The sequence below is a fragment of the Crocodylus porosus genome, unplaced genomic scaffold (assembly GCF_001723895.1).
Source record: "Crocodylus porosus isolate Cpor-Errol unplaced genomic scaffold, CroPor_comp1, whole genome shotgun sequence".
NCBI classification, from domain to species: Eukaryota; Metazoa; Chordata; order Crocodylia; family Crocodylidae; genus Crocodylus; species Crocodylus porosus.
Window position 1 is genome coordinate 49,065,156 of NW_017728947.1, and position 20,014 is coordinate 49,085,169.

The 20,014-nt window shown below is 43.8% G+C and overlaps 1 protein-coding gene across 1 annotated transcript in view; it reads right to left on the reverse strand.

Annotated features, from left to right (window-relative positions):
• Nucleotides 1-20,014, reverse strand: part of LOC109321144 (cytochrome c oxidase assembly protein COX16 homolog, mitochondrial) — a 79,534-nt gene that overhangs the window by 41,379 nt on the left and 18,141 nt on the right. Inside the window, exon 2 of the mRNA XM_019551527.1 lies at nucleotides 12,084-12,161. Within this exon, the coding sequence (XP_019407072.1) occupies nucleotides 12,084-12,161 (78 nt within the window). The remainder of the gene's footprint in view (nucleotides 1-12,083; nucleotides 12,162-20,014) is intronic.

Below are 20,014 nucleotides of genomic sequence, written 5' to 3' on the forward strand. Positions count from 1 at the left end.
CCTGCAGGATTATCATATACCCATTTAATTACAGGGCTATGGTCCAGAATGACTGCATCTATTTTAGGTATTGATAAGAAACTTTAGTCTTTTCATTTACGTATCAAAGTTTCATTCCAGTTTTAATAGACCTGACCAGGTGGTTCTGACTCATATTTTCCTCTCTTCACTGGTGTTCTTTTCCACTTACATGCACATGCCCCTGCGAGAAAAATACTTCCACTGCAGCATCCATTAGTAGTCAAGCTTGGCACACACAAATACCACAAGAACAGAAAGAAAACAAAATCCTTTGTCCAAACTGTCCTGTAGTGCCTCAGCCCCTGTACCTACTTCATGGGGGCAATGGCCAATGAGTCCACATACACTTGACACCAAAACTCCCTTTTGTAGCAGAAAAAGAGTGCTGGCTTCCCAAAGAGTCCCTGAATCCTATCCCCACCAGCATGGTTTGGGGGGCGGTGGGGGGGGAGGAAGAGTGAGGAACAAATGGTATTTGGGGGAGTTAATGTACTACAACTTGTAGGACACTGCCTTGGCTGACCTATAATCTGCTACGCTCATAGCATGGAAAATTTATGAAAGAAGTATCCAGAGAGAAAGTGAGTTTGCCATTTGAGGCCACTAAAAGCAAGGAAAATGGGTTGGAGGTTGCAGTAGCAGCAGGACCCAGTGGAAAAATGTCACTCCAGCATTAGTAGCTGGGCCCCAGACTCCTTAAAGAAGAGGGAGGGAGTAAATAAAGCTTTCCATCCATACAGACTTTTTAGATAGAACCGAATCATAACAGCTAATGTTTAAACACCCGGTAGTACCAACATACAGCCTACCAAAAAACCTCCTTTCATCCCATACCAGGTTGGAAGCCTAAAATGACTAATTTGCAAGATTTAGACTCATGGTCAAAATGAGGTAATGGGGTCCAATCTCCTTCTGCCAATAGAAGCTCAGATAGTTTAAGGGCACCAGGTTCCCTCCCATTACGATCAAGACTTTTGTACTTTGTATCCCTCTACTTAAAATCTTTTACCAAACAGGCCATGTAATGCTCAAAAACAAAGTCTGTTTTAATCCAGTAAAATGCTTCTCTCATTAAATCCAAATGAATGTCTGACAAAGCTTTGGGTTTTTTATAGCACTCATAAATTTATGCTTCTCACAAGCCTTTTAAAGCACCAAACAACATTTTTTTTCAATTTTTGGATGACTTGGAGCCAAGCTCATTAATGAATTTAGTCTCTGAAAATCAACTTACAGAAGGAAATTAGCTAAAGTTTGTCTTCATTAGACTTGAGACTCAGGCTAACCTGACCTGCTTAAGGAGAAGAAAAAAAAAAAAGAACAGTAATCATCATCAATCCCCTGCCACACAGCTTTACTGTGATTAGCTTGCTGAAAACCAATTAAATACATAAAGCTTGCCTAGATGAGAAGACTTAATTATTCTTCAAATTTCAGTGACAGACATTTCAGTGACTCTATGTTCCCTTGCTGACAAATTTAAAAAGCAGATATCTTCCTTAAAAACATACACTTGCACACAAAGGAGTTTAATTCAAACAAAAATGCAGAGAATCCTTTTAAATTACCTACTATAAAATTATGGGATGGACAAGAATGCAAAATTCCCTTCTAAAATCTCAATGTGCTTGAGAGAAGAAAACAACAGATAATGGATTAATTCAAAGAGCTTCTCTACTTCTATCTCTCTATTTTTCATCAACAGTAGTTTGCTGATTGTTCCCTCAAAAGAATATTGAATGTTCAGTAACACTGAATATATCAATAAAGTGTAGATTTAGTTGAGCGCTAACTGAATCTTTGTTATGATTGTGTTATTAGAGCTATGCATGGGGAATGTGAAAATATTATCCTATTTAATTTTAATGAATCTACATTGATGAAGAAGTATGGCCTCTGTAAACTCCAGAAGGTAGACCTAGACCCCTGGGAGCCAGAGAGGGGCCACAGAACCCAGAAGACTACTGACTGCAAGGGAAGGGAAAAATAAAGCAGGAATGGAAGAAGTGTATAAGGTCAATAGCTTCAAAGAATCAAGTTACAGAATGTGAACTTCAACAATCAATACTAAACATCCACTTATACCCTGTAGTACATAAAACTCCTAGAGGCAAGGGAATCATTCAAGATGTTGGCCACACAAGGTTTGCCCACAATATGATGTGGTTTCTAAGATGTGGATATCTATCCATTGGGAAGAGCAACAACAAATTTATAGCAGTTTTCAATCACTGATCTAAAAGACAAAAAGTTCCCACATACTATTATCATCCAATGAGCTAGTCCAATTGTATAAATTTGTCATAACCCATTGGTACGATAATATAATTCATTAGGTTACTAAATGTGTAGATGAGAAACATCTGCAGCCAGATTCTTGTACCTTCTGTAATTTCATTTCACATAAAAATGTGCAACGTGCCTTTTCTAACACACCTGAAGTTCTGAAAGCAAGCAAACAAGCAAAGATGGCATGGAGAAAGTTAGTTATAGCTAGCACTACAGCTAGGAATCCTCCTGTCGGCAGAAAAACCTAAATGTTTACAAAACACTGATGCACTCTAACATATTTCACACCTCAATAACTTGCTGACATTCTAAAACTCCACAACTGGGTGGGAGGGGGGAGGAATGTTTTATGCGGTATTGTTGAGAATCTGTAATTAGAAATGTGACATCTTATCTTTATTTCCATATTTTCTTTATAGAAAAGCCAATAAAATTATGGAGGTATTACAAAAGAATATGTAGGAAATGCACATACTTTTCCAAAAAGTAAACATGAAACACTAACTTATATGCAGCACTAAGGCTGTGTGAAACAGCATCATTGTGCTTTGACATCCGTTTTGACAGAACAGTGTTTCATTTCAAGATTCATTTCATTTTGAAAGCACTGTTCATTTCGTTTTGTCGAAACTCTTTGGCTGTTTCGATGCTGTTTTGATGTTTCACCTGTGGCCAGCGCCAGGAAGATCGGTGGTGCCACTGGCCCCAGGCAGAAGCACCAGTCTCCTGTGATCTGAGAGGCAGATCAGGACCTGCACCTCCAAGAGCAGTCCAGCATAGCCCTCACAGCCTTCCTGGGGGTGCAGGTGAGCCTCTGATCTGCTGCCGGATGGCTGGGGCCAAAGGCAGCACCGATCTTTCCGGCATGGGCTACGCCCAGCCAACAGCACCGGCCTCCTGTCATCCGATAGGCAGATCAGAGGCTCGCCTGCACCCCCCAGGAGGGTTGTGGGAGCTGTGCCGGACTTCTCCCGGGGGTTCATGCCCTGATCTGCCACCCAGATCACAGGAGGCTGGTGCTGCCACCTGGAGCCAACGGCAGGCAGGCCTGGGGCAAATTAGTTTGTGTGGGGATACAGCCTGCCCCAGGATCGGGGTAGTGGCAGGTCCCCGCACGAGCTGATTTGCCCCAGACACCGCGCCCTCCTCCAACTGGCTCAGGGAAAATCAGCTTGTGTGGGGACCCACCACACCTTGGGATCGGGGTGGTGTCTGGTCTGCACTCGAGCTGATTTGTCCCAGGCTGCACACCAGAGCTGATCCCAAAAGGCAGGGATAGCCACAGCTACGCTTCCCACGGGGCTGAGCCACATGGAGCTGCAGGGCTGCTCAGAGCACAGCCCTGGCTCTCCCCTGCCAGCTGCTTTGAAATTCAAAACATTTAGACTGGCCTTGTTTTGTTTTGAGGCTGTTTTGAAACCCTTCATTTTGTTTCGGTTTCACTGTCTTAAGCTCAAAAGGAGTCGAAACAGCGTTGAAACGAAACAGCCTCAAGCTCAAAACGAGTCGAAACAGCATTGAAACGAAACAGCCAGCGAAGTTTCACACAGCCCTATTCAGCACTATGCATTTCTGGGAATGCTACTTCTCCATTGAGAGAATCCAGAAGATATGTATGGCTACCTATGGCAAAAACAGTAACTAGTAGCTAAAGCTTGCAATAGAATGTAAGGGTGGCCAGGGTGCAGTCCAAGATGTGACTGCAATATTTGAAGACATATTTGAGATAGATTTGAACATCTTGGCTCAAGTACTGAAAGAAGTATATCCATGCCAATACAACACCCAACATCAGTTAACCTCTGGGGTATTTACCTAACTTTATAGTGCCATGTCTACACTGCAGTACCTGTGTTTCAAGAACTGCTGTTGGACTGCAGTGTACACATACCCAATTGGGAAGGCACTGTTGGCATTTGGGTGATTTGTGCAAGATAATGAGAAAATGTTAGATTGGAATCCTGGGCTCCCCTAAGAGACAACAGGTATCTGTCTGTCTTGTGAGACAACAGATTTGCACTGAGTGAGGCACCAGTTTATAAACATTTGCGAGTGAGGCTGTAGAGCTGAACTGTTGAATGACAGTCCCTTCCACACTTATCACATGTCAAATTTATATCGAACAGTCCTGAATGTGGTGCAGGGTTCTTCCTGTAGTTTATTCTTTTCTCTACCTGTTGGGCTCTTCTTTCCTTTAAAAACTTTTATTCTATGCATAATAGACTGTTTCCAAGAGTTCTCATCCTCAACAATCTTCTCCCAGTCATTTAGTTCAATATTCACTCTCTTGCAAACATCCCTGAAATGGAGATAAGGAGGCCCACATGGCCTTCCTCCTATGGAGCTCCTATACAAGACATCCTAGGGTATCTAGCCACTGCATTCTCTGCATATGACCAAGTCAAAGCTGACTGAGAAGAGACTGGATGCTGGGAAGGTTAGCACATTCAAAGACCACAGCATAGAGTTTCTGCCAGGAAATTCCTAGACAGCATAAGTGGCAGCGGTTGAGGTGCTTTTCTCAGGTAATTGTGTGGTCCACTGCCATACAAAAGGGGATTGATGGCACAAGCATGATATACTTTGACCATGGTCTTACCAGTCAGTTTGCTGTTCCACACTCATTTGCTCATCATGCTCATGACACCTGATGCTTTGCCAGCATGAGTATTCAGTTCAGCCTCAAGTGACATACTTGCTAACAAGGGAGCCAAGATACATAAATTTATTTACAATATCCAGTACATTTTCACTTGTTGTGATTGCTAGTGATGAATCAATGTTCTGGCTTATAATATTGGTCTTCTTGATGCTGATTATAAGACCAAACTCTTGGCAGCCATAAGTGAAGCAACTGATGAGGCTTTGAAGGTCACATTTTGTATGGGTAATCAGTACAGAATAATTAGCAAACAGCAGCTTATGAAGCAAAACTTTCCCCACTTCAGTTTTTCCTTTAAAGCATGTGAGATTGAATACATTTTACATCTAAGAGAAATTTAGATTAAACTCTAGTCCTGATCTACAAAGTTGAAGGGACTGAACAGTGTCATGCTGACATTTTTTTCCTGATCTTCCTCTTTCTAACCCAAATCACCACTTGGATAGAGATCACTAGGGCAATTTCTCTTTTAAATAATTTGAACTAAAACAGGAGCGGGCAATTATTTCGGGCAGAGGGCCACTTACTGAGTTTTGGCAAGCCATTGAGGGCCACATGACAGGCAGCCAGGGGCAGATAAATATTAATTTTCTAAATTTTTAGGGGCCCCATGGGCGAGATAGAATGGCCTGGCGGGCCACATCCGGCCCCCAGGCCGCATTTTGCCCTGCACTAAAATAATGCCGTCCAAATAAAAAGATAAAGTTCTTTGGGTAGATGTGATATCTTTTATTAAACTAACTAAACATTTGGAAAAATTGTTCTTTGCAAGCTTTTGGGCACAAATGCCCCTTTTCAGGTATAGGTGAAGAGTTTGTGCCCGAAAGCTTGCAACAAACAATTTTTCCAAATGTTTAGTTACTCCAATAAAAGATATCACACCTGCCCAAAGACCCTTGTCTGCCTATGTCCTTAGACCAACACGGCTACACCAACATTCCAAATAAAAAGACATGTTAATTAATTTAAATAGTCTCCAATCCCCAGTATGAGGTCAGAGAACATTATTAACTCCATTTTACAGATAGGGAAATAGAGACTCCCAGAATTAAGTAATTTCATAACATTAAAATAAAAAAATATTTTTTTTTTCAATTTAAAAATAAAATAAATTTTCAAAAAAGTTTGCAAAGAACTATTTTTTTCCGACTATTTAGTTGGTTTAATAAAAGATATCACATTTACCCAAAGAACTTTGTCTGCCTACATAATTTCATAAAAGAGCTCTGAGGCAGAACTGAGAACAGAGGCCAGGAACCCAGTGTTTTATGAACAAGATACTAGTAAACTCTATTGAAATCAGTGAAAGTTACTGAAATTCTGCCAGGCTGGGGGAGGGAGTGGGGCAGGAATGGGATGGGAATGGCGGCTGTGTGTCAACAACCAACTTAAAGGTCAATACCAGGGACCCATAACAACATACTGAAGCCCTAAAATTGACCATGTCTATGTTAGAGACAAAAGGTCTTTCTGTTATATCTTTTATTGGACCAAACGTACAGTTTAGAGATCTGTTGGACAAGCATTTGGTCACAAAATGTCCTTCTTAAAATATACTTTGAAGGTAGACACATTGCAATACCACTAACTCCAAAGACACAAATATCACAGCTGTGTCAAAAAAAAACCCAACCCCACATAAGCTCAGGTAAAAAAACATACGATTTTATATTATAAGAAATATAAGGCCCTTGTATCTGCCTTTTGATTTCTTTAATCTTTTTTTTTTTTCCTAATCTGCTTTGCTCTGGAAGGACGATACAGAACATAAGGTCTTCAAAACAATCTTCATTCACCACATTTTCCAGCTTTTCTTCAGCTCATGATAAGGGATAGCACTGTGATCTTTTAGGAAAGGCAATCCTCATATTAATTAAATGATTATGAGAGGGAGTTTTAAGATACCAATTACTAAGACACACACAATAAATACATGAGAATTGGTTGGCCACAGCTACACTAATTCACTGGAGAAGCCTACAAGCTGTCTCTCACAAGCAGCTGAATATCACTCCGCTGTTTGCAAAGGTTTGCTGGTAGGTTCAGATCCCTGACATTCCCCTACAGCAATTTATTACAGCAATCTGCTTTCACTGTGTAAAAGAGGGTTTACTCTCTAAGCTCACTTACTAATGGCTTCCTTCTCAACTTCACTGTCGCTGCACTATACTGGGAACAGGCTTTTGTTGTGTCCCTTTGTAATCTTTCTAGGTTTGCAGTTTTAATACTCACAAAAGATTAAGTCCTAAAAGAAGAGGTCAAGCCTTAATTTGTATTCACTGTACACCATTTGGATTTTAATCTCCAGAGTTCTACACTGAGGCCACACACTTTAATGCAGGGCAACTGAGGGTGGGTATCACATAACAGAATAGGCTTACACTTGTTAAGTGAATATTGCAGTTTGATCCTTCACGGTCAGTTGGGTATTTGTTTACACCTATAAAAGATCTAAAACGCTAAACAATATCCTTCTCATCTGGTAGCATTTTATACCTAGTTTGCACACACTTTGCACTGTACAAAGCAGAGATTAGGAACTACTTATTTTATAAATGCTGAAAGGGCGAGTACGGTAACAATAATTTGGGGATATGTGTCTCAGTAGGTAAATACTTGCAGGCGGCACCTCTGGTGCTTTGCTTCCTGCCATAAAAACTCAGAGATTCTTATTTCTCAATAACTGTCCATAGCCTTCAGGATTTGGTTTGCCTTACATATTTTTGCTTGTTTAGCCTTACCCATTCCACCTCTCTTGCTTTGCAGTGATTATTCATTTACCCAAACAGAACTAGATTAAACTTCCTTCAGAGTTGAAGACAGTATTCAGTGGGTCAGAAGAGTCTGCTGATGTATTCAAAGCACTAACACTCCCACAAGAGCTGAAGACTTCCAGCAGTATAGCTCATCACTTCATCCCCCACTCGTTGCACGCTGCAGGAAATAGAAGCCAATCGGACACTCCAGAAAGATACCTTGTGTCTGATCTTCAGAAAAGGCAAGTATTTGCTACGGTTTGGCTGGCTACAAATGATGATATAGTTCTCAATTCAAAACCCTGTCCTTATGGAAAAGATTTCAGAAATTTTATAGGATAATATTTGTCTACATTTTTAAATTTAAACCTAATTGTCAGAATTCTACAGCAGGAACCTGTATTTCTACAGCTTACATTAAAAAAAAGTGTAAGAAGTCTATAAAATCTATCAATTTTTACAATATTTTCTAAGCAAAGCTGTTTGTTTCATTCTCATTAAATGCTACAGGTTATTTGTATAAGCACATTTATTTTTCCTATAAGGTATTTTCCTTTGCAATGAACCTTCTCAGAAAATGAAACAATTAGGAACCCAACAGAGTTCTGTTTAATGCTCTGATATTTAGGCTTTTATTGCAAAACTGACTTGCACTGACTGAGATTTTTTTTTCCTGGAGGTTAAATACTAAGGTCCTTGCTCAATTTCTATTTAGACCAAAACAAAAGCTGTTTCCACGATTAAGGCCCTCTAAATATAGCCCTCAGTAAGCCCCTCCCCCCCAAAAAAACAAACAAACCAAAAAACACCCCAAAAACCAGCATCAAACAGGTAAATAGACTGGACTTTTCAATGTACTCAATGAATGTGAATAATCTAAGTACTTGAGTTCCAGATAATTTAAAGTTGCTTGCAGCTCACAAAATGGAACAGATTGTAGCTTCCCCATTTTGAATGCATCCCAAAGGAAAGGGACAGAGAAACTGCAGATCTTACTAGCCCAGTGGTGCTCAAGCTGTTGGTCCCATAGCCCAAATGAGTACCATAGGGCCAGTCTACAGAGAAGACTGAGCCCCACACACCAAAATCAGGACCTCCGCAGCCTTGGCTGGCTCCACTTGTTGGGATTAGACTCGGGTTCAACCACGCACTTTGAACGCCTTCAAGACACTTTTAGATGTTTATCTTGCTGGGATCCTATGATCCCTGCTGACTTCCTGCCCCTCGTCAGGGGGCTGGACTCAATGATCCTCTAAGGGTCCCTTCTGGCCTGAATGTCTATGAAATCTCCTCCTCCTGTCCCCACACATAGAAATTCAAGCTCTGGGACCCATCTCCCCTCAGATCCATATACAGGGAGGGCGTGGTGCCACCCCCTGATTCTGCATGCTGAGATTGGACTCTGGGGCCTAGTACCACCCCCTCCTAACCCCACATGCTGGGAGGACATGGTGCTACCCTATCTCAGCTCCATATGCCAGAATTAGGCCCTAGCAGTCCAGGCTGCCCCTGCATGCTGGGATCAGCAGGGCCCAAGGCTCCCCACAGGTCCAGAAACCTGGCAGTAGGGGAACAATGCTTGCACACCCCTGCCACCAAATTTTGGGACCTGTGGGGAGCTCCACAGGTTGGATGACATTGCTGGGGGCGAGATCTGGCCCACAGGCCAGGAGTTGAGCACCCCTCTTTTAGGCAATGCTCCCATCTCATTTAGTGTACACTGGCCACATGCACCTTCATGCTGAAGATGGGCAGAATGGGGGCCTTAGATTGTATTCCCAACTCTTTCTCAATCCCTGCCTAAACCTGAAAAAAATAATTTCAAAGATCTCACCTTCGATTTGCCAATCTGTAAAATAATGCTGACCAATGTGACAGAAAGACTTTGACACTCAAATCATTTGAAATGTTTTGCTAGTGTTCTGAGATCTTCATTTGAAAGTGGTGGAATTTATTATAATTCCAAAATACAAAAATCCTAATTATTGTATTTATTTCTATATGTAGATAGTCACTCATCCACCAAAAAGAGTGCCTATCCTTGTTCTTCTGATCAAGATTTGTGCTAGAAGTAGGCTCTATAAAAACAACAGCATATTCTGCTTCAATACAAAATACATTAATGCCTGACAAATGAAATAGATCATCAGGCTTTTCAATAGGCTTTGTATTATGTAAATGTAATGTTCTTTGCTTAGAATTTGTGTTCTATCTAAAACAGGATTGTTTCCTTTTCATTGTTTAAAATAAATTCTCATCTCTTGCCCCTGCCTTAATTTAAGCTAAAATGTTTCTTACAGCTATTTGTATGGACATAAAAACAAAAACTGCTGGAGAACACTGTTCTGTTCAGTCTATAACCAGTACAATGTCTATGTCTGTAGCCCTCTGCAGAGACTATACTGTTCTGTTTAACTATTGTCTATTTCCACATAAAATTATACCGGAAAAAAATGCTAAAAGATGCAGCTGCTTTAAGTAATACAGACTTCAGCTGAAGCAAGTTGCCCCCTCTTAGAATCTCTGATCTCATGAAACAAGTCTTCTGTGTGCAAGCTTTCTGTCTGAGCCATCTTATACCATTGTCTAGTTAAACAACAGGGTTGTTCACAAACAAGTATACCACTCTCCTGTTCTATGGGCCACACAACTCATTCAGAGCTTTATTGAGACAATTTTAAAAATGATGATTACTACATGCCTTTGCGGAGTTGGAAAACAATACAGGACCCTGCACATGGTAGCTATCTAAGTACACAGTTATTATGTATATATTAACACAATCCAAAACATGCAGTTAGTCATACAATCTATGTTAGCCCAGGGTTAAGCAGTTAGGAAGTTTCAATGCAATTTATGGAAAGAAGAGAGACAAGACAACACATAAGCCAAATGTCAGACTCTGGATGAAGAATGAAATAAACACAGCAGATGAGTTTTTCAGTCTTCCTATGATCTCTTTATGTTTGGTTAAAGGGCTAGAGTGGTGTCGAGGGACCCCAAGTAGCCCAGGCCAGAAAGATTCCTTGATGAAAATGTGGAAGGCAGGTCTAAGGCCACCTTCCAAGAACCCTGTGTAAGCCTTGGGGGGCATACCAAGGATGGGGCTGGAGGCAAATGTATGCCCCACAATGCTGCAGAGATTCTGAACAGTGCTGCATCCCGAGAACTGCCCCTATGTTCGTCTACATTACAGCATGAGTCTCATCAGCCCCAAGAACAATCCCAGGATGAAAAAGACACAAACATGGAGCTACTTTAGCTATTTAAACTCCTCCTTTTATCTCTCTTAAGAGTACAGCACAGAATCTCACCCAGCAGCACCAATGAATACATCCATGGACTAAACCGAGGCACTGATTCACAACTTTAACTGTGTGGTACATTTTCTTTTAATCACCACCACCACTTGCAGCAGTATGTGTGTAGGTGCTTCTTATAGGTCATCTCATACTGGCTACCTAATATTAAAAGATGGCAATTGCACTTGAGCATACTCAATCACTACAACCTGTTCAGAATTAGAACTAGAGTATTAGTGCTTAAAGGTCCCATATATCACTCCAGAGCTAGCTGCTTCCGAGTTGAGAGATTTTAAGTTTTAAGGTGGAAGAAGAAGGATGCCCCTATGAGCCGCATGCAGATGAGCAGAGATGTGCTGTATGTGGCACCGCTGACATGTCGGTGGCACCACATACTGCACATTCAGCTGTTCTCTGTGATGCAAGGTGGTGGTGATGGGTTGACCCCAGGAGATCCCGAGGTCAAAAAAACCTGCACAAACAAACAAAAAAAAAGAGAGCAGCACATGGGGGAACCATGAGCTGCCCAAAACCGGAGCCTGGCCAGCTGGAGCCATCCTTTAGCTGCCGGCCAGGCTCCAAGCCACAGGATCACCACTGCTGCAGCCCTGGGAGGCCCCAGGTAAGGCTGCCAGGGCCAGCCCAGTGCTGGCCCTGGTCTCCCTTGCCCCACGTGGGGTAACCTGCCACATACCAGAAGGCATGTGGCACAGGCATTCCCCAGGGAAACAAATGTCCAGGCTCTTCATTCTTCTGGCTGAGTCATATTATTTTTTTTTTTTTAGAATCTTTCTCTGCCACTCCTCAGGCAATCCAAGGAGCTGCTGTTCAGCCATTCAAGCTAAAGCACTCTTGTATTTATGTTCTCCAACATCATTGCTATACACAGTTTAGTTTCACCATCATAATCTGCATTACAGTGCTGCCTATGAGCCCAACCATGTATCAGACACATGCTGAGCACATCCCAAACCCTACCATTTCTCTAGGCCTCACAGTTCTGTGGTGTTCAATAGATACAGAGGGAAGTGAACAAACAAAAATACAACATACCTTCCTATGGAGTTTTTGATAATCATATCGAATCTGAGCAAACTCACGGAGACCAAATGATCCTCCAGTAACAAGCAGCTGAAATATTAAACAGAGAAAAAGTAATCAGAGTAGCAGCAACTATTAGAGGCACAGCACAATGCAAAATACTATCTATGGATTATGACAAGAAAGCACCACACTAACCAAATGCACCGTACATATTATGATGCTTTGCAATCTACCACAAGGCAGGCCTCAAGGTGAACAGCAGGTATCAGAGCTGTTGTCCGCTTCAGTCTCTCTATGGCTCTCACAAAGTTCCTCATCTATGTGGAAAGGACTGTAATGGCGCTGATATTTACTGAGAATCCATTCCCTCTACTCCAGTCCTCACCATTTTCATATACATTTTTTCAAATAGTTTCTTGATTTATCATAAACAGAGAGGCCTTAACTTCACTGCAAAACTTATTACTTCCCCATCTGAGTTTGAAAATGGTGAGAAGCAACCAGCTGACTTATTCTGATGTCTGTGCATAAAGGATCTAGTTAATAAGGTTCTGAAACAAAGTAGCAGGTTGGAGCCATGGTTCTACTGTACGCTACTGGTAGCTGAAGAAATCAAACCCAGTGTATCCGTGTCTTCATTACCTCCTAGCTGTTAAATTTTTCACCATACTGCTGAAGTTTATGAAAAGAAATAAGAAAGGGAGAAACTGGCAAGGTAACGTCTCACATCTACATGAAGAAAATCATAAAATGATCTCTTCTTATGGCAGACAAATGCACAAAGTGCAAAAATACTTTTATGACTCCAGTGTCCCAGAGCCCTGCCACAGCTTGGCAAACAAAGATCAAATATTGTTAATACATACCATTAAGTCCTGCCTAAGTTGCCACACAGAAGAATCAGTGACTCTTGCTCTAGCCTGACAAATTCCTGCTTTTCTATAAAGGCCCACTGGCAGATGTACAAAAGGCTTGCCAGCAGAATTCATGGCAATGCATGGCTAAGAAGTGGAAGGAGAGGGGGAAAAAAAGGAGGCCGTAAGGACATGAGCAAAAAAAAATCTCTCTACTTCCTCTCATGTACTGTTAACTCCTTTCCCTGCCAACTACTTCTCCAATTAATGTGGCGGCAGTTTTCCATACAATACTGACTGATCTACTGAAATATATCAGGCTCATGACACAGCTTTAACAATATTCTGAGTCTCACAGCTGTTATGTTGTGCCACACAGAGCAGTTAAATAGCATGCCCTTCCTAATTGGCATGCTACGCCTGAGATTATTTCAGGGATACCACAAAGCAGCATGTGCTGTGTTTAAAAAAATTCTCACAGTGTATTTCTTCTGAAAGGTGCAGTCGTATTTCATTTTTCATCAGGAAAATGAAGGTCTGCCACAGAAACAGTAATAGTTATATCTCCCCTCAGAAGCTGACAGGTGTTGGATCAGTAGCACTACAGACTGAATCCTTCTACAGGAAACCCTCGGTATTCATGGGTATTCTACAGGAAATCCTCGGTATTTGCAGTTTCAAATATTTGCGAATGCCAAACCTGGATTTTAAATACACTTTAAACACTTAACAGAGCTTCTTGGAAGTTTTGTGCTTGCGGCCACCGGGCTCCCGCCGCCACTGTTGGGCTCCCACCATTGCTGCTGCGCGCTCCTGCCATTGCGGCCGGAGTCGTGTCGCTCCTCAGCCGCTGGGGGCACTGTGTTCATGAATGCAGTGCCCTATTCTTGGATTTCACCATTCACAGGGATCACAGAAACATATCCCCCACAAATGGCAATGGTTGCCTGCATGTATTCACAGAAACAGGTAATCCTTGGCCAGTGGCAATAAGGTCTACAGGACTTAAGGTTTCACAGTCCCATTCTGGCTTGGTCTTTCTGATAAGACTGTGAGTGAGCATGACGAGACCCAAATATAGTAGTGAGTTTTGTGTCATGGACACCTAGCAGCTAAGGCCTAGAATCACAACTTATTTCACAAAGCCAGTGCAAGGATCTTCACATGGTAGTAATACAGAACCTAGACCAGCAATTCTCATCCAGGGTACTGCAGCACTTTGGGGTGCCTTCAGATCCTTTCAAGAGTGCCATGGAGTGCCACTCATTATTAGCACTGTTAGGTGCGCAAATAGGATTCACAAAATAAGCCCAAAGATTTCAAATAGGAATCCACAGTGTTAAAAATACTCTGACCCACAGGCGATGTGTAAGGAGGGTACAGGGGAGCACGTGCACTCCCGGAGATTGGCTGCCGCCGGCTTCTGCTGGCAGTTGCTGATCACTGCTCACCGCCGACTTCTGCAGGCCGTTGCCGACTGCTGCTCACCGCTGCCACTGGCTTCTGCAGGTGGTCGCCAATCACCACTCACCATCAGTTTCTGCAGGGGGTCACTGATCGTCACACCGCACTCCCCCGCCACCAGCTTTTGTAGGTGGTCACCACTCCACTGATGCCCACAAATTTTGCCCCCCCAACTCGGGAGGCACCAGTCTTTCATGCTCTGACCTGTTGTGTTGTGAGTTATTTGCAACAGAACTACCCTATTTTTCTGTAGTCAAGAAATGAGTGAAAACTAAGAGCTGACATTTTCCAAAGCTGTCTTTAGTGCATCAAGGAGTTCCTTGAGTTAAAAATGATCTAGATCGTTATGAACCCAACTGGGCTAGATTTGTGACACTGCCACTAAGAGAAGCAATGACATATCTTCATAAAACAACCCTCTTAAATGAAGTTACTATATTAATTAACAGACCAAGGATTTACCTCCTATAGTTGAAGCTCTAGCCAACAGACAGAAAATTATTTTGACAAAATGTATAGCATATACTATAGTCAACTGACTGAAGCTACACTAATATTATATAAAAAACAGATGTGACAGGGTTGAAACAGCTATACTAAAAAGGTACTTGATACCTGATTGTCAAAGCAGTCAAAGACAATAATTAGTCTTGTTATATTCATTAAGCATTAGTTGACCCAGCAATGAACTCTTGAACTGTACTATATTGTATGTGTTCAGTTTGCATCTCTTTCACAAAGACCTTCGGCTAGCCTATTCCTCATAAGCTAACCCCTATTAAATGGGAAGCAGCTGATATTCTGTAGCTTGTGAAGCTACTCTTCAACCAAGAGGAAATAACAGCACATTTTTACTTTGCTGCATCTAAAACAATATTGAACCCTATATTATTTCATCATCCCTTTGACTGCATCATAACCATGGAACTAAGGGTGCACCAATAAAAGATTTTTTGGGCTGATACCAATAACTGATTATTAATAATAACAGCCCGGCCGGGCCAAGCCAGCTTCCCCTCACCTGTAGCAGTTACTTCCTCTCCATTCCTTCTCCTGAGCCGTTCTGGGAGGCAGTGGGGGGGAGCTTCAGCCCAGCACGTGGAGCTCTGGCTGCAGCCCCCAGACTGAAGCCTTCCACCTGGGCACCTTCCACCATCCAAGGCATCCAGGAGCTGAAACCGGAGCTCCACACATGGGGCAGAAGCTTCCCACCCCTCCCACCCAGAGTGGCGCGGGTGTGGCCATGGCAGCAGCAGCTGGGGACAGAACAGCCCCCAACCCTGGCCAGCCATGCAGCTACAGCCCCGGATGTTGAACACGGCATTGGGGGGGGAGCAGTGGTGGCTGCCAGGTTCAGGGTCTGCTGTCACCTCTGAGCTGGCCGGGAAAGCCACTCCCCAGCCAGCCCCCACCAGCCAGCTCCCCAGTTGGCAGGGCCCCTTGGCAGGTGCAGGGACAGGGTTATTCCCCCTCCCTCTAGCATCTGGCAGAGGGGACAGGAGGGGGCTTATTCCACTGCTTGGCAGCGATGGTGGTCAGGGCGGGCAGACCCAACTGCAGACCCCCAGGGGCAGTAAAGGTAGAGGGGGAGAATAGCCCTAAAGCGTGACCCCTCTGCCCAAGGGGCCATGCTGGCCCACTGCTGCAGCAACAAGGGGGGAGCATGCAGCAGACCTGGCTCCGGTTCCTGCTGGTAGGACTGGAAAGGGGCAATTAAACTCCTCTTTGGCCAGACCCTGCCGCTGCCTTTCCCTGCTATGTCTGGGGAGTAGAGGGGAAGGCCAGCCCTGCTGGGTTGGAGCAGAGAGCCCAGCCCAGAGAGCATGCCAGGATGCTGGGGAACTCTGGTTTAATTTAAACCAGGAAGGGGTCTGGGACAGACATTGCATAAACCAGTTTGAGCCAAATCAGTTAAGTCTGATACTACATTCAACCAAGTTTATCTCGAACAAGTTTCGGCCATTTTGAAACTGGTTTACGTGCACTGAATGCCTGTTCTCTTATTGGTTTAAACCAGTTTCTGCTCACTTAAACCGGTTTACATGTAATGTCTGTCCCCAGCATATAGATCAGCATTTCTCAAAGTGTAGGGTGCACCCCACAATGGTTGTGAATCACAGCTGCAAATGGTTGGCACTGGGTATAAATTTACATTTGGGAAACTCCTTTATATGTTTATTCAGAACACAAGATCACCACCACCATCCCTGAACTGGAAAGGCCAGAACTCATCTGATACAAATAATTTAATTCTGGCCCACCCCCACAGTTCAGACCCAAACCTTTATTGTCCTAGTGTTACTGACACTGCCTTAATATTGTTAAACTAAAGAATATTTAAAGTTTGGTTTAATATCCAAGATGTGTAATGTGCAAAAAGTGATCAAAACTGGTTAATTTTATTTTTCAATTTCCAGATATTACCATAAGTAGTCACACTTATGTTTCCAATTCTAGAATGGGTGATGGTGTGTCATCCAGGTGTCATAGCAACTTCAAAGCTATTCAGCATTGTGTTAGGCAACAGAGTTTAATCACGGTTAGTTGACATGGTCCTGAACTTAACTTGTCCTGCTTACACTAAATAGAAAGGCTAAAATTAGCTTATATCAACTAACTTTGCTCTCCACAACTGGGTTCAAACACAGCAGCATTTTCCAGTGAAGACAAAACAAGAGGGTATTGATACATTTATGATTGCCATGATGGCAAGGAGCCAATGCTACAGGAATAAATAAATGCACAAATTATGTTAATGAAACATTAAAATGCAACTGTTAAAATAATCAAAAGTGAGACAAGTGAAAAATTAAAGGTTCCAACAGGAAGATTAACAGCCATATGTTTAGTTACCTATTACTAGTTTCCTGTTTGTAAGATGTGGATAATGTTTTCTAGTGGGGCTAATCAGAGAGCATAAATTTCAAGTGCATGTCTAAGTCTTTGCAGAATCATGGCCTATCCTAATGGGGACAATTAGGTCTAAACATTTGCTGGTGACAATGCTAATAATCATGTCCTAACAAAGCTATTAATGACATATTAAATGCCCTGAAAAACAGTAAAAAGAGGTAGTTCAGCATACATGAAAATGAAGGCATACATCTTCCTCCTCACCCCAGTCTTAAAAGTATGTGGACTGCTGGTTCCTACTTTTGAGAGTACTGTACCCAAATATATTATACTGTGGACAAGTCACCAAGAAAACTGAATTAAGTCTAGAAGCATTAATAAGCTTACTTTATCTTTTTAATGCAAGGAAACTGATAATATTTTATATGCAACCGAGTGCAAAGGAAATAAAAAATGTTATAATTATGCAGTGAATTGTCCCTCTCACTAATTATTCTGAAACATGCAGCCAGTAGTGTAGCTATGGCGAGGCGAATGGGGCACAAGCTCTGGCTGCTGGCTGTGAGGGGGCACCAGAATTCCTCCTGCCAGGAGTCTTTGCTATGGCAGAGGCCTAGCCATAGGAACCAGGCAGCACAACACTAACCAGTAAACCTGGGGGGCATAGGTATGGTGGGGGAGGGGCACATCCCCTCCCCAAGTCTGGTCAACCAGAGCACTGCCCTACCTCCATCTCCTGCACGGCCCCTCCCTACCTGTAGAGTGTGCGCTGATGAGTTCAATCCCCCAGCAGAGGTGCTGTTCTGGAGAAAGGTAAGCCTGGGGCTCTTGGTGGGAGGAGGCAGCCCAGGGAGGGGCAGAGAGTGTGCTGTCTGTCCGTCCCGTCCCCTCCCCACCCCACAGTCCAGCAGGCCATGTGTTGGAGGTGGGGAGCAGCGTGTGGGGCTGGCTCCCAAGAAACGTTTTGGGCCACATGGGCCCATGGGGGGGAACTTCATTACAGCAGCTGAAAACTTACCTGAGGACTACGAAGACAGATGCTCGTGTTTCTAATCTGGGAAGACTACAGATTGAAAAACAAGTTATCAGCATACCTGACATCAATGCACAGTTTGCCAGCAGAAAGGACCAACACCTACAATTCTTTTAGCAAAGTAACAGGGGGCTGACTCCTTAAGTATGAGAAGTGAAGTGGGGGGCAGGGTCTGTGGCAGGAGTGCTAAGTGTCCTGTCAGTTTAAGATACAGCAGGCAGTTGCATGGCAGCCTTTACATGCTTTGGCTGCTCATCAAGTCAGTGGAACCAGCCAGTCAAAGCAGCTGCTGGGTGGCAAGGACCATGCCGCTGCCTCAAATTCAGTCTCTGTTTTCCTTGTTTCCTAGGTATTTTGCCCACTCCCCCAATGATGCAGATGAAGAGCACAAAGAGAAGAAAGGTCTCGACAGCTTCCCAGGGCACGAAACTAAGTACATGCTCTTTATTTGGTTTGGTTTGAATTTGATTTGTGAATGTAACTCTACAAGCACAGCCAGGACCCTGTGGTCCAGCTGCCAGGAGGGCCAGGGTTCCTGTTAGTGGATCCATGGCCCACCCCTAGCAGCACCAGCAAAGTGGTCAGGGAGATCCAGGGAACACCTGACCCAACACACAAATCTTTGCCCCATGCAGACAGAATGACTTATGTGAATTGTTACGATGCAGGGTCCCCATGGCTGGCCGTGATGTCCCTAGGGCTTCGTGACCGAGCTGGCTTTGCCCTATGGGTGCCTTCTAATCTCACCTGCCATGTCTTGCTGGTATAAATAATAAATAGGGAGGCTGCCCTTGAGTTACAGCTCAGTCACAGTCCTGATTGACCCCCCCTAAAGCCTGCAGGTTACTGGACCCCTTAATGGGCCCTTCTTTCAGTAGGTGACTCACAGGACACCCCAAGCCTTATGGGCTAGATGTGTGGCTCCAAAACCTCCCCTTTACCATGCCCCATAGGTGGTAATTAAACACTGTTCTTTTTTATGAGGCCTCAATCTAGCTTGGCCACCTGTCAGCACTAGGCCCTGGGCCCTTGTAGCAGTGCCCTCTCGAGAGCTGGGGTCTCTCCACAGCCCCTGCAGCGGTGCCCTCTCCAGCACTGGGGTCTCCACACTCGGTTGCAGTGCCTTCTCTGGCACTGGGCTCCCTGCAGCCCTATCGCTGCACCCTCACCGGTGCTGAGCTTGCTGTGACTCTATAGCCATGACCTCACTGGCACTGGGCTTACTGTGGCCCTAATGAGGCCTCCTCCTCTCCAAATAGCCTCATGCTGGTCCATCGGTATACAAACAAGAACCAAAACAGGAGCCCCTGGGCTATAACGTATTACAAACAGTGCAGGGTACACTCTGTCTCTGTAAAAGAGGCAAACTTCTCCCCAAGCATTAAGTGCCTCACAGCCCAGGGTACCTGATGAGCTCCTGGAGTCCCATTAGTCCTGTAAGCAGCCCATCAGGCAGTCACAGCATCTCTGGGCAGTTCTTCCCTGCAGGAGCTCCTTTTCCTGACAACTGCCGGGGAATGAACAGCCTCCAGTCCCAGCCCTGGGGCTTGTATGTGCCAAGGGCCCTGCCTTCTTCCGCTCAGCTGACCGCGTGCAGGTGCAGGCTAATTCCGTCATTAGCCTGCTGCCACAGCAACCTGCACCAGGGAAGGGGTTCTGCCTGGCTCCTAGGGCCCTCTCTCTAGGCAGTTTCTGCCCTTAAAGGAGCAGGAACACCTTAGTGCCTTGTGACAGAA